Source organism: Globicephala melas, chromosome 10 (genome assembly GCF_963455315.2).
Source record: "Globicephala melas chromosome 10, mGloMel1.2, whole genome shotgun sequence".
NCBI lineage: Eukaryota > Metazoa > Chordata > Mammalia > Artiodactyla > Delphinidae > Globicephala > Globicephala melas.
This window is the reverse complement of record NC_083323.1, coordinates 58,905,849-58,930,693: the sequence shown is the minus strand read 5'-3', so window position 1 is coordinate 58,930,693 and position 24,845 is coordinate 58,905,849. Positions and strand designations below refer to the sequence as shown.

The window sequence follows — 24,845 nt, the reverse complement described above, 5'->3', positions numbered from 1 at the left end:
TTTTTCTCCCTCCTTGTATATTAACCCATTCCCAAAGGTTTCTGAATATAATTCAAGAATTGAAAAAATAAAACAAATAAATAAATAAATAAATAAGAATTGATATATCTGGCAAGGAAAAGGAGCCTGGATTTCCTTTACCCAAGGGAAGGAATCCACAGCCTTTCTCTGCCAGCCTCTCCCTCACTTTCAACCCACTCACCTCCAAGTCCAAAGTGTCCTGCAGCTGCTGGGTTAGAGATCGGTGCAGTTCTGTTCTCTCTTGGCCCTGTTTCCATTTCTGTTGGATGGTGGACAGGTCCAGTGATTTAACCTTCCTGCCCATGGGATTCTTCTGAAACAAACTCTTTCTTGCTCTGCTCTTTCTTTTCCAGAAGGTCTCATCCTTGGCTGAATGGGCTTCCTTACTGGTGGCTTGTAGACCCCACAGCTGTCTCTTTACCTGTGCAGGGTCTGTGCTCCACTGCAGATCTGCTCTGGGCAGAGAATGTGTGCAACAGGGGTTAGAATCCAGAGTTTCTGATGGTTCTTGCAATGTGGACATCCCCTGCTGTGTTTCCTCTTTAAAGCAGAGGGCACATGGACAGGAAGAAGTGGGCAGCTTTGTACCCCTGATGGGGGGCACAGGATCTCCCTGTGGGACTGGCCCAAACCCAGAGTCTTGCTGGAGGACCAACTTCTCTCCTCGCACTCTGTCCATCACTTCCCACACCACCTGGTCTAAACTGTTCCTTTTGGGGGTGTGGTCGGGTGGTGACAGCCTATCTCGTGGGCACGTGTACAGGCACATTTTGGAGATGGCTTTCCGGAGGCGCTCTCTGGGTGAGTGAGGTTCAGGTTCTGGGGCCAGAATCTTGATGGATGGCACATCAGTTGCGTTGCAATTCCAGAACATGTGGGATGGTGTGAACTTTTGGACAGGGGTCTTAGATACGTAGGAGTAGAGACAGAAGAAGGCATCGGCGGTGACGGCCAGTGTTTGCACTTGCTTAAACCTGCCTGAGTGCAAGGGTTGAAGATGGTGAGTCTAGGGGTCATCAGCAAATTACTTCTTGAATCTTTCCCTTCAATAGCCTTCCTAAAACCCAAAATTCAGAAAGAAGGTGCCATTTTCCCTACCAGCGTTTCTCCCATTTAGATTTCTGACACCCAGGATTCTCTTTCTTGACCTTCTTGACTTTTTGACTCCCTATCCCAAATAGTCCAAAACTTAATTCTATACGGGATGAAAAACTTTTCTGTATCTTGATTTAGCATATCCTTTCTGCTGTCAGTATACCATGGTCTCTATCACTGTGTTTGCCATAGATGACAAACATGACTAAAAAGGGCAAAACTAACATTATTTTCTTAGTAAGAAAACTTTAGGGTTATAGAAGTCTTCTTTGATAGCAGCAAATTTGAGGGATAGCAATTACTAGGCAATGGACAGGGGTAGAGAAATTTAGATGAACTGTATCATTTCTGCTAGACTTTGCTTCTCAAAGTGTGGCCAGTAGTCCAGTAGCATTGGCATTACTTGGGAATTTATTGCAAATACAGACTCTCAGACTGTAACCCACACATCTACAATATCCTTCAGTAATTCATACATACACCCATGTTGGAAAAGCACTGTGATAAACCATATATCCCTTAAACTGTAAGTGTCCTAAAGGCAAGAATCATGTTTCTCTTGCCTAGCTGCTGTTCTTCCAGAGTTTAACAACTAATTATGTACTTGGCACATAAAATAAATTCAATAAATCATCCTCAATCTTTAGTGTGCGTAAGAATCATCTAAAGTGCTTGTGCAAATACTCCAACTCAAAATCCTTGTTCCAGCAGGTGGAGCTCAGAAGCGTAGTTTTACCAAGTTTTTAAGTTGAATCTGTTGCAAAGAATCTGAAACAGCACTGTCAGAAACACTATGTTGGGGGGCTGTAAAACAATATAATTTCAAATATATTGTAACATATAGAATAAAATAGAGACTTTTATCCCTCATCCAGGTAGAGAAGCCCTCTCATATCTTTCCTTAGTATGGAATTGGGACAACTTAAATCATTGTTTCCCTAGACGTGGTCTAAGTATTATATATAAGAATCATCGGCGTGCTTACTTAACATAAATATTCCTGAGCCCTTCCTTCTCTGGAAGAAAAGCCTATGACTATGAATGTTTTATTAACTCCTGCACAATTTAACATAATTAACAGAACCACTGCCCTAAATGGAAATGATTTTAATGTAGTGGCTATAAATGGGGAACATTCAATAATTCCAACTGAGAAATAGAAAATGGGGACAAGATTTAAAGACATTGTTCCTATTTGATTCAGCTAAAAGAGAGAAGATCTAAAGAAAGTAATAGTGATATGAGGTCTCTTGAAGACAATTTCTTCAAGAGAGAGAAGAAGTCAAAGTTCTCTATCTTCACTGAAGACAGCATAGGAAGAAACAGACACAAGAGACAAAGGGTCGAGTGAAGCTGACCAAGAGAAAGTAGTATTTAGAGCCACTGATCCCTGTTGTGAATGACTGCAGGCTGGGAGAGAAGCTGAGCATGTATCTGTGGTAACACTCACTGGCCAGCATGAGGCACGGGTCTTCCATCTCAATCCTCCGCACCTGGGACTTCAGGAAGAGCTGGAAATCAATGCCTTTGGCCTGAGACGGAGTGGTGAAAAATCGGGCAGGAATTCGAGAAGTGTCTTTGTGGTCCTCCTGGCCAAAGCCCAGACTGAAAAGGACATCTTCTGCATCTTCTTGCACCTTGTCCAGAATCTCTGAGATGCTGCAAAGAGGGGGTTTGGTAAACAAGCAAAGCTTTGAGACACAGGGTAATCCAGAGTTATCTAATAAAAGCGTCAGGAGACTGAGATACCTTTCTGGCCATTTCTCCATCTACCACTGTGACTGAGAAAAGCTTTCACTGCTCTGAATCTAAACTCTCTGTCTGAAATATAGGAATTACAATCTCGCCCTGGTTTAAAAATTGAACGAGATTCTGTCATGACTACAGTGATTACAGATGAATGAAAATTTGCTATGAGAGGGACCTGAAAAATCAAAAGCAGTCTAGGTGCAAAGAAACCTTGCAGTTGTGTTATTAACCTGTCAGTTCCCACTTGCACATACTGTGACACAGCTGGCTTTTGCCAAGCGCTTTGTAACTTGTAGCTTGTGCCAATGGCTGTGTGGAACACCCAGGCAATGAGTGGGTAAGGAACATAAAACTCATTTTATTCTCACCCTGAGGATAGAATTTTATCTATACAGGTATGCTCAAAACCTGATTTTGAGAAGTAGGCCCCTTTACAGCACAATTTCAGGACAGAAGTCCTGCATTACAGACCAAACACTTTCTCTCCGTCTCTGTCTCTCTCTCGGTATGGCACCAACATATGTCTACATCCAAAGCTTGGTAGCACCGAGCTGGGTGACACTAGAGCTCACCAACTATGTGCTCCAAACAACCATGTGGGTAGGGGAGCTGTGAATTATTGGAGGCTTTGACTAATCACTGTTACTCTCTTCAGAAAGGATGCTGGGCTTTTTGATCTAAATCGAGACCATCTTATTCAAGTAATAGCTGGATAATTCGAATACCTGGATCTATTCTCGTGCATTCCTCCTAACTGCCAATTTTTTTTTTTTTTTTTTTTTTTTATGGTACGCGGGCCTCTCATTGCTGTGGCCTCTCCCGTTGCGGAGCACAGGCTCCGGATGCGCCATGGCTCACGGGCCCAGCCGCTCCGCGGCATGTGGGATCCTCCCGGATCGGGGCACGACCCCGTGTCCCCTGCATCGGCAGGCGGACTCTCAACCACTGCGCCACCAGGGAAGCCCCTAACTGCCAATTTTATCTTCATGATCCTAAGTTTCCTTATCTGAATTGTGGGCATACGACTAGATCACCGAGGAGGGGGGAGATCAAGGTGGCAGAGAAGGAAGACGCTGAGTTCACCCACCCCAACGAACAGATCAAAAATACATCTCCATGAGGAGCAACTCTCGCTGAAAACACATTGGAGACTGATACACTCTTACACAGCCAAGGCTGTAAAGCAAGATCTACATGGAATTGGGTAGGAAGAGTAGAGAAACAGTCAGGTCAGGACCTGCATCCCTGCAAGGGGACACAGAGGAAGAGGGGGAATTACATGGTCTCTGAGATCCTCCCTGGGGAGTGGGCGGTTCAAACCACAAATTGGGCACCCCAGCCCTAGGGTCTGATGCTGGGCAGAGGAGTCCTATTAGCTGGCTTGAAAACCAGTGGGACTAACAGGAGGGCTGCAGGAACCCTAGACTCTGCTCGCGAAGAGAGCGCGCTCGCTCGCTGACTCCCTGAGACAAGGAGGAGGAAGCAGATTGAAAGTGCCTTGACTTTGGCCATCTTCCTGTGACCCACACGGGGCACCCACTCTAGTCCCTCTTGCTCCATGGTGCAGCTCTCCACTAGGGTGAAGGCTGCCATTACTGAGAAGAGCGTGTAGCTGTGGGCGATGGAGCTGGCTTGGACCTGGCGCTACATCTGAACCAGGCAATGGCAGCCATTACTGGCGCTCCCAGCAGAGGCAGATGGAGAGCGGTCTGGAACTCTGACTCGTGTGCCAGGACCGCTCCCCAATGGGCCCTTGCTTGCAGTGGGCACCTGCCCCAGCCCTTCTTGCTCCAGCCCTGCTCCCCTCTGGGGCGAAGGTACCAATGCTGGGATGCAGGAGAGCACACACTCAGAGGGAATGGAACCAGCTCAGACCTGACCCTCAGGAATTCTGCTCCAACAACTTAGGACACAGTCTTGCCCCGGATAGGGTGCTGTGAGCCACTGAGCACAGGAGAAGCCCTGGCTCACACCAGGCTCTGGCTCTAGCCCTTCCATCTCCAGCCACAGCTTCCACTAAGGTGACAGCTGCCAGCACACCTCGGGGGGGAGAGGTGACTTGTGTCCACTTCAGATCCGGTTATAAAGCTATAGTCATCAGAGCAGTTTGGTACGGGCACAAAAGCAGATATATAGATCAATGGAACAGAATAGAGAGCCCAGAAAAAAAACCATGCACTTATAGTGCATGAGTATACAATGGGGAAGCAAGAGTATCCAATGGGGAAAAGACTGTCTCTTTAATAAGTGGTGCTGGGAAATTGAAGAGCTACATGTAAAAGAATTCGAAAATTTTCTCACTCTGTATAAAAAAATAAACTCAAAATGGGTGAACACTGTTCCATAAGAACAGAAGTCATAAAACTCCTAGAAGAAAACACAAGCAGAACACTCTTTGACATACATTGTAGCAATATTTTCTTGGATCTCTCTCATAAGGCAAAGGAAACAAAAGCTCAAATGGACAAATGGCACTTAATTAAACTTAAAGCCTTTTGCACAGTAAAGGAAATCACTGATAGAATGAAAAGACAACTTACTAAATGGGAGAAAATATTTTCAAATGATATGACTGATAATGGGTTGATATCCAAAATGTATAAATAGCTCATACGTCTCAATAGCAAAAAACAAAGAACGTAATTAAAAAATGGGCAGAAGACCTCAATAGACATTTTCCCAAAGAAAACATACAGATGGCCAGTAGGCACATGAAAAGATGCTCAACATTGCTAATTATCAGAGAATTGGAAATCAAAACTACAATGAGGGGCTTCCCTGGTGACGCAGTGGTTGAGAGTCCGCCTGCCGATGCAGGGGACACGGGTTCGTGCCCCGGTCCGGGATGATCCCACATGCCGCGGAGCAGCTGGGCCCGTGAGCCATGGCCGCAGAGCCTGCGCGTCCGGAGCCTGTGCTCCTCAACAGGAGAGGCCACAGCAGTACCTTTTTTTTGCGTACCGCAAAAAAAAAAAAAAAAAAAAAAAAAACTACAATGAGGTATCACCTCACACCAGTCAGAATGGCCATCATCAAAAAGTCTACAGGGCGGAGACTTCCGGGAAGATGGCGGAAGAGTAAGACGCGGAGATCACGTTCCTCCCCACAGATACACCAGAAATACATCTACGCGTGGAACAACTCCTACAGAGCATCTACTGAACGCTGGCAGAAGACCTCAGACCTCCCAAAAGGCAAGAAACCCCCCACGTACCTGGGTAGGACAAAAGAAAAAACTAAACAGAGACAAAAGGATAGGGACGCGTCCTGCACCAGCGGGAGAGAGCTGTGAAGGAGGAAAAGTGTCCACACACTAGGAAGCCCCTTCGCGGGTGGAGACTTCGGGAGGCGGAGTGGGGGAGCTTGGGAGCCGCGGAGGAGAGCACAGCAACAGGGGTGCGGAGGGCAAAGCGGACAGATTCCAGCGCAGAGGATCGGGCCGACCGGAACTTGCCAGCCGAGAGGCTTGTCTGCTCGCCCGCCGGGGCGGGCGGGACTGGGAGCTGTGGCTCCGGCTTTTGTCGGAGCGCCGGGAGAGGACTGAGGTTGGCGCCGGGAGAGGACTGAGGTTGGCGGAACACAGCCTGCGGGGCGTTGGTGCACCGCGGCTGGCCGGGAGAGAGTCCGGGGAGAAGTCTGGAACTGCCGAAGAGGCAAGAGACTTTTACGTCCCTCTTTGTTTCCTGGTGCACGAGGAGAGGGGATTAAGAACGCTGCTTGAGAGAGCTCCAGGGACGGGCGCGGGCCGCGGCTAGGGGTGACGGACGTGGCTAGGGCCGCCCAGAGCGGCTAGGGCCGCTGCTGCCGCCACCGGGAGGCCTGTGTGCGAACACAGGTCACTGGCCACGCGCCCTTCCGGGGAGCCTGTGCAGCCCGCCACTGCCGGGGTCCCGGGATCCAGGGACAACTCCCCCGGGAGAACGCACAGGCGCGCCTCAGGCTGCAACGTCTCGCCAGCCTCTGCCGCCGCAGGCCCGCCCCACACTCCGTGCCCCTCCCTACCCCCGGGCCTGAGTGAGCCAGAGCCTCCGAATCAGCGGCTCCTTTAACCCCGTCCTGTCTGAGCAAAGAACAGACGCCCTCCGGCGACCTACACGCACAGGCGGGGCTAAATCCAAAGCTGAGCCCCTGGGAGCTGTGAGAACAAAGAAGAGAAAGGGAAATCTCTCCCAGCAGCCTCAGAAGCAGCGGATTAAAGCTCCACAATCAACTTGATATACCCTGCATCTGTGGAATACATGAATAGACAACCAATCATCCCAAATTAAGGAGCCCTGTGGATGAAAGGCTCTTGGGGCTGCAGCCAGGAGTCAGTGCTGTGCCTCTGAGGTGGGAGAGCCAACTTCAGGACACTGATCCACAAGAGACCTCCCAGCTGCACATAATATCAAACAGCAAAAATTTCCGAGAGATCTCCATCTCAACGCCAGCACCCAGCTTCACTCAACGACCAGCAAGCTACGGTGCTGGACATCCTATGCCAAACAACTAGCAAGACAGGAACACAACCCCACCCATTAGCAGAGAGGTGGCCCAAAATCATAATAAGTCTACAGACACCCCAAAACACACCACCAGATGTGGACCTGCCCACCAGAAAGACAAGATCTAGCCTCATCCACCAGAACACAGGCACTAGTACCCTCCACCAGGAAGCCTACACAACCCACTGAACCAACCTTAGCCACTGGGGACAGACACAAAAAACAACAGGAACTACGAACCTTCAGCCTGCAAAAAAGGAGACCCCAAACACAGTAAGATAAGCAAAATGAAAAGACAGAAAAACACACCGCAGATGAAGGAGCAAGATAAAAACCCATCAGACCTAACAAATGAAGAGGAAATAGGCAGTCTACCTGAAAAAGAATTCAGAATAATGATAGTAAGGTTGATCCGAAATCTTGGAGATAGAATGGACAATAGAATGGACAAAATGCAAGAATCAATTAACAAGGACCTAGAAGAACTAAAGATGAAACAAGCAACGATGAACAACACAATAAATGAAATTAAAAGTACTCTAGATGGGATCAATAGCAGAATAACTGAGGCAGAAGAACGGATAAGTGACCTGGAAGATAAAATAGTGGAAATAACTACTGCAGAGCAGAATAAAGAAAAAAGAATGAAAAGAACTGAGGACAGTCTCAGAGACCTCTGGGACAACATTAAACGTACCAACATTCGAATTATAGGGGTTCCAGAAGAAGAAGAGAAAAAGAAAGGGACTGAGAAAATATTTGAAGAGATTATAGTTGAAAACTTCCCTAATATGGGAAAGGAAATAGTTAATCAAGTCCAGGAAGCACAGAGAGTCCCATACAGGATAAATCCAAGGAGAAATACGCCAAGACACATATTAATCAAACTGTCAAAAATTAAATACAAAGAAAACATATTAAAAGCAGCAAGGGAAAAGCAACAAATAACACACAAGGGAATCCCCATAAGGTTAACAGCTGATCTTTCAGCAGAAACTCTGCAAGCCAGAAGGGAGTGGCAGGACATATTGAAAGTGTTGAAGGAGAAAAACCTGCAACCAAGATTACTCTACCCAGCAAGGATCTCATTCAGATTTGATGGAGAAATTAAAACCTTTAGAGACAAGCAAAAGCTGAGAGAGTTCAGCACCACCAAACCAGCTCTACAACAACTGCTAAAGGAACTTCTCTAGGCAAGAAACATAAAAGAAGGAAAAGACCTACAATAACAAACCCAAAACAATTAAGAAAATGGGAATGGGAACACACATATCGATAATTACCTTAAATGTAAATGGACTAAATGCTCCCACCAAAAGACACAGATTGGCTGAATGGATACAAAAACAAGACCCATATATTTGCTGTCTACAAGAGACCCACTTCAGACCTAGAGACACATACAGACTGAAAGTAAGGGGATGGAAAAAGGTATTTCATGCAAATGGAAACCAAAAGAAAGCTGGAGTAGCAATTCTCATATCAGACAAAATAGACTTTAAAACAAAGACTATTAGAAGAGACAAAGAAGGACACTACATAATGATCAAGGGATCGATCCAAGAGGAAGATATAACAATTGTAAATATTTATGCACCCAACATAGGTGCACCTCAATACATAAGGCAAATACTGACAACCATAAAAGGGGAAATTGACAGTAACACATTCATAGTAGGGGACTTTAACACCCCACTTTCACCAATGGACAGATCATCCAAAATGAAAATAAATAAGGAAACACAAGCTTTAAATGATACATTAAATGAGATGGAGTTAATTGATATTTATAGGACATTCCATCCAAAAACAACAGAATACACATTTTTCTCAAGTGCTCATGGAACATTCTCCAGGATAGATCATATCTTGGGTCACAAATCAAGCCTTGGTAAATTTAAGAAAATTGAAATTGTATCAAGTATCTTTTCCGACCACAACGCTATGAGACTCGATATCAATCACAGGAGAAGATCTGTAAAAAATACAAACACATGGAGGCTAAACAATACACTACTTAATAATGAAGTGATCACTGAAGAAATCAAAGGGGAAATCAAAAAATACCTAGAAACAAATGACAATGGAGACACGACGACTCAAAATCTATGGGATGCAGCAAAAGCAGTTCTAAGAGGGAAGTATATAGCAATACAATCTTACCTTAAGAAACAGGAAACATCTCGAATAAACAACCTAACCTTGCACCTAAAGCAATTAGAGAAAGAAGAACAAAAAAACCCCAAAGTTAGCAGGAGGAAAGAAATCATAAAAATCAGATCAGAAATAAATGAAAAAGAAATGAAGAAAACGATAGCAAAGATCAATAAAACTAAAAGCTGGTTTTTTGAAAGGATAAACAAAATTGATAAACCATTAGCCAGACTCATCAAGAAAAAAAGGGAGAAGACTCAAATCAATAGAATTAGAAATGAAAAAGGAGAAGTAACGACTGACACTGCAGAAATACAAAAGATCATGAGAGATTACTACAAGCAACTCTATGCCAATAAAATGGACAACCTGGAAGAAATGGACAAATTCTTAGAAAGGCACAACCTGCCAAGACTGAATCAGGAAGAAATAGAAAATATGAACAGACCAATCACAAGCACTGAAATTGAAACTGTGATTAAAAATCTTCCAACAAGCAAAAGCCCAGGACCAGATGGCTTCACAGGCGAATTCTATCAAACATTTAGAGAAGAGCTATCACCTATCCTTCTCAGACTGTTCCAAAATATAGCAGAGGGAGGAACACTCCCCAACTCATTCTACGAGGCCACCATCACCCTGATACCAAAACCAGACAAGGATGTCACAAAGAAAGAAAACTACAGGCCAATATCACTGATGAACATAGATGCAAAGATCCTCAACAAAATACTAGCAAACAGAATCCAACAGCACATTAAACGGATCATATACCATGATCAAGTGGGGTTTATTCCAGGAATGCAAGGATTCTTCAATATACGCAAATCAATCAACGTGATACACCATATTAACAAATTGAAGGAGAAAAACCATATGATCATCTCAATAGATGCAGAGAAAGCTTTTGACAAAATTCAACACCCATTTATGATAAAAACCCTGCAGAAAGTAGGCATAGAGGGAACTTTCCTCAACATAATAAAGGCCATATATGACAAACCCACAGCCAACATCGTCCTCAATGGTGAAAAACTGAAAGCATTTCCACTAAGATCAGGAACAAGACAAGGTTGCCCACTCTCACCACTCTTATTCAACATAGTTTTGGAAGTTTTAGCCACAGCAATCAGAGAAGAAAAGGAAATAAAAGGAATCCAAATCGGAAAAGAAGAAGTAAAGCTGTCACTGTTTGCAGATGACATGATACTATACATACAGAACCCTAAAGATGCTACCAGAAAACTACTAGAGCTAATCAATGAATTTGGTAAAGTAGCAGGATACAAAATTAATGCACAGAAATCTCTGGCATTCCTATACACTAAGGATGAAAAATCTGAAAGTGAAATCAAGAAAACACTCCCATTTACCATTGCAACAAAAAGAATAAAATACCTAGGAATAAACCTACCTAAGGAGACAAAAGACCTGTATGCAGAAAATTATAAGACACTGATGAAAGAAATTAAAAATGATACAAATAGATGGAGAGATATACCATGTTCTTGGATTGGAAGAATCAACATTGTGAAAATGACTCTACTACCCAAAGCAATCTACAGATTCAATGCAATCCCTATGAAACTACCACTGGCATTTTTCACAGCACTAGAACAAAAAATCTCACAATTTGTATGGAAACACAAAAGACCCCGAATAGCCAAAGCAATTTTGAGAACGAAAAATGGAGCTGGAGGAATCAGGCTTCCTGACTTCAGACTATACTACAAAGCTACAGTAATCAAGACAGTATGGTACTGGCACAAAAACAGAAATATAGATCAATGGAACAGGATAGAAAGCCCAGAGATAAACCCACGCACATATGGTCACCTTATCTTTGACAAAGGAGGCAGAAATGTACAGTGGAGAAAGGACAGCCTATTCAATAAGTGGTGCTGGGAAAACTGGACAGCTACATGTAAAAGTATGAGATTAGATCACTCCCTAACACCATATACAAAAATAAGCTCAAAATGGATTAAAGACCTAAATGTAAGGCCAGAAACTATCAAACTCTTAGAGGAAAACATAGGCAGAACACTCTATGACATAAATCACAGCAAGATCCTTTTTGACCCACCTCCTAGAGAAATGGAAATAAAAACAAAAATAAACAAATGGGACCTAATGAAACTTAAAAGCTTTTGCGCAGCAAAGGAAACCATAAAGAAGACCAAAAGACAACCCTCAGAATGGGAGAAAATATTTGCAAATGAAGCAAATGACAAAGGATTAATCTCCAAAATTTATAAGCAGCTCATGCAGCTTAATAACAAAAGAACAAACAACCCAATCAAAAAATGGGCAGAAGACCTAAATAGACATTTCTCCAAAGAAGATATACAGAGTGCCAACAAACACATGAAAGAATGCTCAACATCACTAATCATTAGAGAAATGCAAATCAAAACTACAATGAGATATCATCTCACACCAGTCAGAATGGCCATCATCAAAAAATCTAGAAACAATAAATGCTGGAGAGGGTGTGGAGAAAAGGGAACCCTCTTACACTGTTGGTGGGAATGTAAATTGATACAGCCACTGTGGAGAACAGTATGGAGGTTCCTTAAAAAGCTACAAATAGAACTACCGTATGACCCAGCAATCCCACTACTGGGCATATACCCTGAGAATAACATAATTCAAAAAGAGTCATGTACCAAAATGTTCATTGCAGCTCTATTTACAATAGCCCAGAGATGGAAACAACCTAAGTGTCCATCATCGGATGAATGGATAAAGAAGATGTGGCACATATATACAATGGAATATTACTCAGCCATAAAAAGAGACGAAATTGAGCTATTTGTAATGAGGTGGATAGACCTAGAGTCTGTCATACAGAGTGAAGTAAGTCAGAAAGAGAGAGACAAATACCGTATGCTAACACATATATATGGAATTTAAGAAAAAAAAAAATGTCATGAAAAACCTAGGGGTGAAACAGGAATAAAGACACAGACTTACTAGAGAATGGACTTGAGGCTATGGGGAGGGGGAAGGGTAAACGGTGACAAAGCAATAAAGAGGCATGGACATGTATACACTACCAAACGTAAGGTAGATAGCTAGTGGGAAGCAGCCGCATAGCACAGGGAGATCAGCTCGGTGCTGTGTGACCGCCTGGAGGGGTGGGATAGGGAGGGTGGGAGGGAGGGTGATGCAAGCGGGAAGAGATATGGGAACATATGTATAAAAAAAAAAAAAAAGAAAAAAAAAAAAGTAAAAAAAAAACAAAAACCTGGAAAAAAAAAAAAAAGTCTACAGGGCTTCCCTGGTGGCACAGTGGTTAAGAATCCGCCTGCCAATGCAGGGTACATGTGTTTGATCCCTGGTAGGGGAAGATCCCACATGCCGTGGAGCAACTAAGACCGTGCGCCAAAACTACCGAGCCTGCACTCTAGAGCCCAAGAGCCACAACTACTGAGCCCACATGCTGCAACTACTGAAGCCCACGCGCCTAGAGCCTGTGCTCCACAACAAGAGAAGCCACTGCAATGAGAAGCTTGCACACTGCAATGAAGAGTAGCCCCACTCGCCGCAACTAGAGAAAGCCCACGTGCAGCAACAAAGACCCAACACAGCCAAAAATAAATTTTAAAAAAAAATGTGTACAAATAATAAATGCTGGAGAGGGTGTGGAACAAAGGGAACCCTCCTACACTGTTGGTGGGAATGTAAATTGGGAAGTCGCTATGCAGAACAGTATGGAGATTCCTCAAAAAAACCAAAAACAGAGTTACCATATGATCCAGCAATCCTACTCCTGGACACATATCCAGAAAAGATGAAAACTCTAACTTGAAAGATACATTCACTCTATTGTTCATAGCAGCACTATTTACAACAGCCAAGACATGGAAGCAACTTAAATGTCCATCAACAGATGAATGGATAAAGAAGATGTGGTATATATATATACAATGGAATATTGCTCAGCCATAAAAAAGAATGAACTAATGCCATTTACAGCAACATGGATAAATCTAGAAATGATCATACTAAGTGAAGTAAGTCAGACAGAGACAGATAACTATCACATGATATCACTTATATGTAGAATCTAAAAAAATGATTCCAATGAACTTATTTACAAAACAGAAATAGACTCACAGACATAGAAAACAAACTTAAGGTTACCAAAGGTGATAGCAGAGGATGGGGAGAGATAAATTAGGAGTTTGCAATTAACACATATACACTACGATATATAAAACAGTAAACAATAAGGACCTACTATGCAGCACAGGGAACTAGACTCAATATCTTGCAATAACCTATAATGGGAAAGAATCTGAAAAAGAATATATATATATATATACACACACACATATATATGTGTATATATATATCTGAATCACTTTTCTGTACACCTGAAGCATTGTAAATCAAATATACTTCGAGGAAACTTTTCATGCAGATATTTGAGTCTCATCTCCAGAGATTCTGTGTTAACTGAACTGGGGTGTTGCCAGGGCTAAGGTTCAATAAAGACAAATCACTAAAGGTAGTTAAGAGCTAATAAGGTCTCAAGTTCAAACTCGGACTCCAAATTCCAAACAATTTTGATTATAGCACACTAGTTTTCATCACTTTCCATCTTGTTTTAAAGTTATTTGTGTGCGTATTTTGTTCACCCTATAGGCTTGGTGGGCTCCTGCGGGCAAACTCTTTGTCTGCTTCATCTTCAAATTCCACACAGTCATTGCCTGGCCTGCATTTGGGGGTACAAAATTATCTGAATGAATCAATGTTTTATTGCCTCAATCAACCAATCAATCAATCAATTAATACATTTATTGATTGTTTACTGAGTACTTATAAGTCCAGGAACTGTGATGGTACCGATACTACACCTCTTGGGGTACAAGGTTCAGGGGAGGAGACACCTGTATTTTACACACAGCATCCAGCTCTGAGCAGCAGATTCCTCTGCATCCCTGCTATTCTTGAAGCAGATATTGTTATGCTTGTCAAGTATGTGACTACATAAAAGCTCTAGCAGTATATCCCAGAAAAAAAACTGGCAACGGTTCTTAGTTCCATTCTCTTCTACCTCTCATCTTCCCCGCCCTTACACCCCTGCCAAACTTGGCACCTACCTTGAACTAGTCTTGTTGGTCCCACCAGTCATGCTACTGGAAGCCAAACTGCAGCCAAGATCCAGTAGCTGCCCAGGCCGGGCTGTCTCCAGGAAGCTCCTGCAGGGATCAACGCTGAAGTCATACTAATCTTGTGAGCAGTCTGCACCCTGGTTCCTAGACATGCCCTGCTGGGCACTGTCACTCCATGCTGGGCACCTTTGAACCATCTACTGTAAAAACTCAATCTATGGTCTCATTCTGAGTTGGAAATCTCACCCTCTATTGTGAATCTGCAGCTCTTTGTTTTTAATTTCTTGGACTCTGACACCCACCCCAGTTCAGTAGGTCCTGAAGGAGACATCGTTCAGCCTGGCTCAACCGAACACTTACCTGGAGAAGAGTTTGCTGTTGGCGGCCAACAGTGTGGCTGGACAAGGAACAGAAAGGCAAAGAAAAAGTTAGAAGGGAAAATGCAAATCACCTAGGCTGTCCCTCCAAGTTTAAAACTCAGCCCCCTCTGTTCCCCTCTGCCACTACTATAGGCCCCTGAATCCCATGAACTCTGTTCTTTATATAAGTATCTGAAGATTATCAAACACAGACCTGGACAAATATAGCAGAGAAAAACTGGCCCCGAGCCTCTGAACTTCTGAACCATGCCTGGTGTCCAGACAAGAGTTTCTCTGTCCTGAGGAGGACAGAGTCATTCAGGCACCCAGGCTAGTGTTCCTGCCTCACCACGTGAGTCTCTACGGGTCCCAGAGGACACTGGTAGGTTGCGGTACCTCCATCCTTTATCCCAGCCCTTATTTTCCTCCAATGGAGTCTCTCTCTTACACCCAGTACTCAGACTGCCTGGGGCTTCCTATACAGAAAACCATCTCAAAGATGTCTGGGCAGCCACTTTTATGGTGACTTTATATATTCAGGGGCCAAAGGAAAGCTCCAATGATGGACCAGTAGATGTCTTGATAGGCTGGTGAGGAAGTATTTCTGGGCATGTGACACTTTCTGAGTTTTCCATTAGATCATATGAGATGGCTCTTTCCCTGCAGATAAGACTCCAGGGATGGGCTGCTTCTTTCTGCAGTTCTCCCCTTCCATTCTATCCTTAATTCATCCAGTAGATGGTCTCTTCCGCAATTCCAACCTCAGAGAGCTGTGCCACTTACCTTCTGCTCCGAGGGTCAAGTCATCTTCAAAGCTGGTTCCATGGCTGGGGCACCCTGTCAGATAATAAGGCAAAGGCTGCAGAAAATCAGGCTTGGACTCACACGCACACACACAATCACACATTAGTATACACATCTACAACCACACAATTACATCATACATCCACATGTTTGAAAAACTACCCCAGCCACACAGATACTAACTCAGAAGTCACATTCATGTTTTGATTTAAAAAATCACGTAAAAACTCACCTATAACTAACCTGTCCCCTATATCACATAGTCACGTACACAGTCCTCTGCCAAAGAACGGGCACATGGGGGTATGCACTCACACATACACACACATATATAGACACACATTTTATTTTGAATTTTATTTTATTTATTTTTTTATACAGCAAGTTCTTATTCGTTATCCATTTAATACATATTAGTGTATATATGTCAATCCCAATCTCCCAATTCATCCCACCACCACACCCCCGTCACTTTTCCCCCTTGGTGTCCATACGTTTGTTCTCTACATCCACACATATTTTATAAAGCTCGTTTTCCATAGCAGTGGTTGTTAGCTGAGCAGCCACTAACAGAAGCTAACCTTTGAGGACTAGTCAGCCTGTGGGCTCTGACCCAACACTTACTCTATCCTCTGGGCCTCCTGGACTGTCTTATGACCACTAATAGGTGTTCTGTAGGCAGTGAAAAGATAGCATCTTACACACGCATACACACATGCACACACACACACACACACAGCCGTGTCACTGTCTCAGGTAGAGGAACAAGAGGAGAAAGAACAGAGCCTCTGCTTACCGTTGTGGATCGGCTGTCCTGCTTCCTCAAAAAACCCTTCTTCAAAGTATCTAAAAACCAAAAAGAATCTCATAGGTTTAAATCACTACATTTTCGAAAGGGCTTTTCTTCAAATATTTCCCACAAGTTCACGTAATTTTCCAATGAGAGTCAGTAGTATTTAAATTGCTTTTATGTTGAAGAAAATGGAGAGTGATGATTTGACTGACAAATCCATAGAGGTAGTCAGAAGGTGCTGTATTTTATTTTATTTTATTTTATTTATTTATTTTTTTGTTCATCACATTTATTCATTTTCATCCTAATTAATAATAAATAGAATTAGTTAAAGCAGGAATAATGGATTTGAGATTTGTTAGATAATGGATTTGAGAGTTGTTAGAGATCTTGCCAACACAGAGACACACAACACAATTTCTTACATAAAATAATTTTACATCCCAAGGAAATTATCAGTATGATACACACACACACACACACACACACACACACATATATATATATACACATAAAACTTCATAAACTGCCAAGGTGCTGTATTTTAGATTGTGCTGCCATTGTGCTGTAAACAGTGTCCCAAGTCAGTTTAGCAATGATTCTTCAGTAGCTAGGAAATAGGAAAGATACGGAAGCAAAACTGGAGAAATATATTTACAGAAGCAGGGGTCTGGGTGCCATAAACTTTCCATCAGAAATACAAATATTGAAACTAAGAAAAAACTCTTAGGAGGTCATCTTATCTACCTACACCTCCTTCCTTTTCTTTGAGCCCCATTGTCGCTGAATATCACGTCTTTCAGGAAGCAGCAGGAACCGCATCTTGGTTAGAGATTACATTTCTACATTTTGAGATATGGGCTTATCAAACATTTACTGTCTCCACAGGAAGAACAATTGGAATTCAGCATACATGGTAGTGAGAAACAACTTAAATGTGGAAGAAATTCACTGTCTCAAACGGGTGATTGAAGTTGTCTGTGAAAAAGCTTTGAACAGGGACTGGAGCACCTGGACTCCAGTCCTGCCTCCTGGCTGCTGCTATGTTCCCAAATATTAAGTAAGGGGATTTAGATGCCTAGATATTATCATTATCTAAGTTCACGTCAAACACCGACGTGTTGTGAGTTTTATAGTTAGCTTTCCTGAAAGTTTTAAAAATGGAAGTTGCACGTGATGCTTTGAATGTAATCTCAAATGGAGGCTGGAAGAGAGAAGAGTTGTTCAAGTGAGTTAACAGGGAAACTGACTGGAGAGCATCCATTGGAGCTGGTCTTAAACGAGCCTTCTCCTTTATCAGTCTCCAGAGATCTGGGCACCTCTCAGGCTATTGGAGTATCAGTTCACGAAATGTTTATTAATGAAAATGGGCTTACAGACTCAACGTCTGTAGAACGAGCTGTGTTTAATTTGACAAAATAAATCCCTACATATATAGACATCTTTTGCTGGTACTTTCCTTTCAATAGTGAAAAAATCAACCATATTGTCTAAAATCTGGATTTTTACATGTCCTCATGAGAAAAACTGTACATCAATATATGCTATAAAATGTGGAATGATACTCAAGGTAATTAAGAATGGGTAACTCTAAGAAACACAACTAGAACTACAAATACATACTTCTCTTCCTAATATACAATTACATAAAGATATATATTATAATACTACAAACGTGTCAGTGTATATATAACATTACAAATATTAGTATAAATTAATATTTCCTATTACTATTAAAAAACATTATGATAACAATATAGTCAACTACTAGAATGCTGAGATCTACTGTTGCATTTAATGCTTGTGCTGGAGCTACACAGTAATGCAACTACTAAAGCCTACAATTACTATAACTACAATAAAACACACTACTGTTACACGTCTAGGTATGCAATCAATGGAAATGCCTGTATACGTTCACCAAAAGAAACAATGTTTATAATAACTCAGAATTGGCAGACCTCCAAATCTCTAGTTATTGTAAAACGGATAAATTGCACGATCAATAGACAATGCTACACAACAATGGAAAAGAATGAGCTATTGCTGGATGCAAACACATGGATGAACATCACAAACATAATGCTGAACAAAAAAAAAGACACATCAAACAGTGCATATTGTACGGTTCGATTTATATAAAGTTTAAAAAGTACAAAATTTATCTTTGATGCTACAAGTCAGGGTACTGGTTACCCTTGGAAGCAGGGCAGTGAACAGAAGGGGACAGAAGGAGCTTCTGGAGTGCTAGTGATGTTCTATTTCAGATTTCACCACTATATTCCCTTTGAGAAAATTCATTGAACTGTGTATTTAAGACTCGTTTATTTTTCAGTAAATACTTTATACTTCCACACAATTTATATTGCTATTTTATATTTATATGTATACATATGTATATTTACATACAGCTTTATTTAGGTATAATTGATACACAAGGAGCTGCACATATTTAATGTGTGCAATTTGATGAGCTTGGACATAGGTAAACACTGGTGATACCATCCATCAGCCATCGAACTAACAGACACATCCAACAACTCCCAGAGTATCCTTATTTCCCTTTGATTTTTTTTTTTTTTTTGGAAGTAAGAACACTGAATATGAGATTTACCCTCTTAACAAATTTTGAAGTGCACAATACCATATTGTTAGCTATAGGCACTATGTTATACAGCAGGTCGCTAGAATTTATTCATCTAGCATAGCTGAAATTTACATCCATTGAGTTGCACGACAATTTATATTAAAAAGAAAAATGCTACTGATATGTATGCTATACTTCAATAAAATTTACATTAAAAAATACCACTGATAAAATTCCTTATTTGCCCAAAGCAAAATTTAGTAACACAATATTTGTTGGGTGTGCATCTTTCATTTCTGTTTTCTAGCTGTGCCCTACCAGGCATGTCCATAGGCTCTAGATGAGGACCAGCTCAGGCTGACCCTTGTGATGGTATGCTTTTCTGTGTGTATGTGGAATACACCACAGAATTATGGACATAGGCCTGGATCTGTTGATCCATGCTCAGCTCCTCTGAGCATGGTGGTTTGAAATTTCATGTCCCTCATCCAAGTCCCAGGCCTTTCATGAGTTATCGCTTAGGACATAAAATCAATGACTAGAGACTAGATCCATAGCTGCTCCTCTCCGCATTTGTGCTGAAAGGTCCCTTAGCATCATTTCAAGTCTGACATAGAAGAGCCAAGCTACTGCTCTTCCTGTATACCCCATTCATAAACAAAGAGTAGGGAGGAGGATTGGACTGTGAGAAGAAGCATGTAGCTATTTTTAGCTTCTTCCAGAAATTTCCATAGATTTTGCCTGCAGAGACTGATGAAATAAAAATTCATTTTAAGGCAAGACAAAAATTTTTTTTCTGCCCATTTTGGCCTCCTTCCTCCCCTCTGGTGTGCACTGTGCACCTGCATTATGCATTAACCAGACCTCTGCAATGGCAGAAATATCTGCTCGACCGTAGAGATCAATTTTTCTTCTTCTGGCACCAGCCATGTAACGCCCTAGATGATATTTCTTTCTCAATCCTACGTATGGGGTCGTGATGACCCACCTCTCGCCTTGTACGTGCAGACATCTTTGGTGAACTTTATGTACAATTCCAATATGTCATTTCCCTTAAAGATAGGGACTGGTGCAGAACAGACTGGTCAGATGACCTGGGGAGATACAGGGCAGCACCTAATAGAATTTCTTAGCTTCAATACTTACTTATGACCTATTAATGTTACTAGCTACGTTACTTGTAATCTTATTTTAAAAGATTATTTTTTCGTGCATTACCGTATGTGTGACTGAGCTTCAGATCAAATTAATGATGATTAGGTGACTTGAAAAGATTGATCAAATATGTAGTTCTATAAGATCAGTGATAGTGTAAGTCTAGATATAGGAAGAAACAGCAAGAGGAAACAATTTCCTGGACCATAACAGACCAGTATGACAGGTGGTCCAGAGGCTTTCGGCTACTGTTAACAAGGCCTGGTCCAGTAATAGTACATTGAGTGGCCTATCAAAGAAGTCCTCACCTGACCTGGGAATAAGCATTCCTAGTGCCATGGGACAAACTGGTCATGAAATGCCTCTCAAAGCTTGGTCGAAATTAAGACTGAAAGGGAAGGGATTGTAAAATGAAGAATGTTGCCCACCATCCAGTTCTACAAGAATCAAGTCATTAGCCACTGCAATCGCTGACCTACAATACACCTTGAAGGGATTTCAGGGCAAAGATCAGGAGAAGGCACGTTTGCGCTCTGGGAAAACTGACAGAACTGGCCCTCAGATAGTTAGATATTTTCAGGAGAAGTTTTACTCCCATTCCTTCCTAACTTTCTTCCTTCCTAGAGGTAATCACTGTCCTAAAGTTGATATGCATCCTATCTGGACACACTTTTCCGATAAATAAAAGGATACAGATAGATGCCAGGTAAATAGATAGATGGACTTATTTTGTGAAATTTTAAAGTAGCATAAAACTCATCTTTATAAACTTCATGTAGGGGAGCAAAATTTGCCACCCTGAAATGTCCCTTTGGCATGTGGATTATTTCAAGCTGAAGACAACCAAGGCTCAAAAGACTCAGGAAGAAACTTTGACCTTCTGCCTTAGCTGCCTAAAGAATTTGGATAGAGGGACTGTAACAGGAATAGAGATCTCACTAGAGAATATGAAATAGGTGTGTTGGAAATCAGAGTCTGCTTAGTATCCCATTGTCTTTACATAGTCCAGTAAATGTCTGTTTACCAAACATTTGCTTTTTCATCTCCGTGTGAATTGCCTTCCTCCCCTTTGAAGTCCCAAACCACTATCCCCAATATCATCTTTTGTCTTTAGCTGAGGATGGTATTTAAGGGGAGGGTTTCACCATTTGGGTGAGTTACTCAGTTCTCCGGGGTGTCTCCCATGGATACATGTTTAAACTTTTGTTTGATTTTCTCCTGTTAATCTGTCTCATGTCAATTTAATTCTCAGATTAAAGAATTAAAGAAGGACCCAGAAAGATGGGTAGAGGAAAATTCTTTCCTCCCTGACATTCACCACTCACATACTACTACAGACTATAAAGCACTTGTACACATAGATCATTTAAATCTCGCAAGAATCTTTTGGAACTTTATTATTCTAGCTCTCCACTTTACAGAAGAGGAGTCTGAGATAGAATTTCAGTTGTTTGCTTACAGCTGGTTATACAGATGCTTAGCACAAGAATTAGGCTCAAATCTTGGAGGCTTTTCACTCACCAGACTACTTTTTCATCATAAATTTTGGTTCAGGGTTTATCCTGGTAGAATATAGGTAGGGAAAGGTGATTTCTGGAATTTACAATCTTGTATTTCTGGGAATTTATTCTTTTCAACTAGAATGCAGTATGTTTGTGGTCAAGGAGCATATTTTAAACTACTTGGCACCCCTCTAGGCCATTTAGACAATCAGACAGTTAGCAAACGCACGGTCAGTAATTAATTATTGACTTGAATTATAAGACTGTAGAATAGTTAATGGGATAAAGACAGTAACTGAGCCCACTGGTTCTCCTGTACGTATCTGGAGAAGCATTTTAAATCCTAGGACAGTTCTCACACACCCAAACCTGCAAACATTACCACCATCCATTTACTTCCCTATATTTTGATTACCCTTAATAAACTTTGAAATTCTGAACCAGATTATGACAATAAAGACAACATGTTTTGTACACAACAAAAACACAAGATAAATTCTTCCTTGCCTTACCTCCCAGGGCAGAGTTAAAATAAACAACCTTGGATTATACAGTGTTATTTATTTCCTACCAAATAAGCCAGGATGGGTTTATTCATATGTTAATAAACAAGTTTAGATGAAAGGCTATATACAGCTTGAAACATTTCTGAAGAGGAAATAAAGAGTAGGAGGGAGTTATAAGTTCTGAGAATTCATTATCACACAAATGATCACACTTAAATAGGTCACAGAAGCTTTCCCTCCAGGTCTGGGTAGACTGAACCTAAAATGGTACAGGCAGAGGGGGTGTAGGGTTTCAAATTTTAAAGTGTTTCTCAGGAAAGAGGTACTACATTTTGCCTTGAAGTACCTGCTCCAATTCGTCACTGCTTTGAATGACTGGGGTAAACCCTTAGCCCCTCTTCCTGTGTTCTTCAGTAGAAATAAACAACATAATGATTCATAATGAAGAAATACTCTGACCATAAGAACAATTAGGTTTCTAAGTCCTCTTTTGTTACACAGTGTAAAACTCCAGTCTGAAGGGAAAAGCAATGGGGCAGGAATCTGGAATTTAGCCCAGCTCTCCCCTGTGGTTACCCATTTCCATCCTTCTTAGTTTTAGACCAGGTCCAGCCTGTACTTCCAGATCCTCACCCTAACTTAGTCTCAGCCCAGAGATGCACTCGATTCATAGCCCCAATCCCCACACCCACCCCAAATCTTTACAATCCCCTCTCCCTTATTTCAACCTCACTTCTAATCATTACGCCCAATTAAAATTCATGTCCCTGCGCTCTGAGTTCTCAAGAGTCAGAGCCTGTTAACACACCCAACCATCAACCACGCTCAGTCCAGCTGCCTCGCCAGCACTTACCCACAATCCTGCAGCCAGTCTTCAATCTTGTTGATTGGATTCCCTAGAAAAGCCAGACATCAGATCACCGTGGAAACTGAAGGAAATCAGATTTCCTCCCTGAAATTCACCCCATTCCACAAACATCATTATATAAGCCACCTCATGACTCCTTTTTGTTCCCATAAAACTTTTCTTTAAGATAAAAGAGGAATATACCCGTGTATAAAAATAGTGGATAGGGCTTCCCTGGTGGCGCAGTGGTTGAGAGTCCGCCTGCCGATGCAGGGGACACGGGTTCGTGCCCCGGTCCGGGAAGATCCCACATGCCGCGGAGCGGCTGGGCCCGTGAGCCATGGCCGCTGAGCCTGCGCGTCCGGAGCCTGTGCTCCACAACGGGAGAGGCCACAACAGTGAGAGGCCCGCGTACAGAAAAAATAAATAAATAAATAACGGATATTTCTTCTCTCTCTGCCTCTGTGCCCCCTTTCTCCCAGAAACTTGGAAAATACCCCAAGGTTTGGGAACAGGAATAGATCCTTCTCTTCAAAAAAAAAGGAAAAGAAAAAAAGAAAATAAAAAGCACAATTTTGCGTTTGTGCTTTTTGTTTCCTACCAAATAAGCGAGGGTAGGTTCACTTACATAAGATTTATTTTTAAATTTATTTTTTACTTTTTACTCTTATGTCTGCAGCGTCATTGGAACCTAAAAGAAGCTCTGAGAGGCATGTGGAAAAGGTACTATTACTATTTCAGGTACTAATACTTCAATTAGACAAGCATGTCCTAGAGCGGTGAGTGACTTGCCAAAGGTCACGTCACACAGCTGAGTTGCAGCCAGAGTCCAGGCACCCAGATTGCGTGTAACCTTGTTACACAGACACAGAAACACTCCAAACATTCACAGAGAACCCTGGCCTCGGATCCTCACAGATAGCTGCTCAGGACGAGGCAAAAGTGTGCCTCTTCCTTTTTCCTAATCTTACGCTGTTTCTTTCTCACATAATTCATGCCTCATATTACTTTACTCATCTTCCCTTAAACTCATTTAACCCAGTCAAAATAAGCCTCGTGGTGGTGGGGGTGGGGGGCTAGCCTAAACCCAGGACCCACTGCCCGCACTGCAGACCTGGGCATCTGGCACGTTTTCCATATCACAAGAGAACGTGCAAGTCTGTTTGATGTCTAATGGCCTCTTACCTTCCTGGAAAACATCATCCAGGCCAGAAGGCTCGGGATCTGGGACACCCTGCAGGGCTGCGGCAGCCTCCTCTTCCAGGACCTGGGTCTGCCAGTGCCGGCTCTGTCGGAGCCAGGCCCGTCGCCTCTCCCAGGATGTGGGGCTCAGCACAGAGCCCTCCATGGCGCTGGTTCAGACTTCAGGGCCTCCCGCCACAGGGATGCTGTCCTGTGAGTTGGAACACAGTGCTGCTGCCTCATCCTCTGGTCAGTAATCACCACTCCCAGGGCTGCCCCCACATCTTCCCAGCTCTGCAGAAAGGAGCGTAACCCTCTGCCCGTTCTGGAGGAGGGAGGAGATGTCTGGTTCCTCCTCCATCTTCCAAAGAAAGGAATGCGCTGAGCAATCTAAACACCAGGTCTTCCAAGTTTGGAAACTGGAAATATCATATGATTTAAGGGACACTGACAAAGCGCTTCTGACTTGAGAGTTGCTACTTCT

The 24,845-nt window shown here is 42.4% G+C and overlaps 1 protein-coding gene across 1 annotated transcript in view; it reads right to left on the bottom strand.

Annotated features, from left to right (window-relative positions):
• The window catches only part of TESPA1 (thymocyte expressed, positive selection associated 1), a 37,283-nt gene extending 12,756 nt beyond the window's left edge, over positions 1 to 24,527 (bottom strand). Inside the window, exons 1-8 of the mRNA XM_030866740.2 lie at positions 24,365 to 24,527; positions 23,186 to 23,228; positions 16,586 to 16,635; positions 15,769 to 15,822; positions 14,987 to 15,023; positions 14,615 to 14,713; positions 2,567 to 2,775; positions 203 to 999 (exon numbers count right to left, since the gene is read on the bottom strand). Coding sequence (XP_030722600.1) covers positions 203 to 999; positions 2,567 to 2,775; positions 14,615 to 14,713; positions 14,987 to 15,023; positions 15,769 to 15,822; positions 16,586 to 16,635; positions 23,186 to 23,228; positions 24,365 to 24,527 — 1,452 coding nt within the window. The remainder of the gene's footprint in view (positions 1 to 202; positions 1,000 to 2,566; positions 2,776 to 14,614; positions 14,714 to 14,986; positions 15,024 to 15,768; positions 15,823 to 16,585; positions 16,636 to 23,185; positions 23,229 to 24,364) is intronic.
• Positions 24,528 to 24,845: the final 318 nt, after the last annotated feature.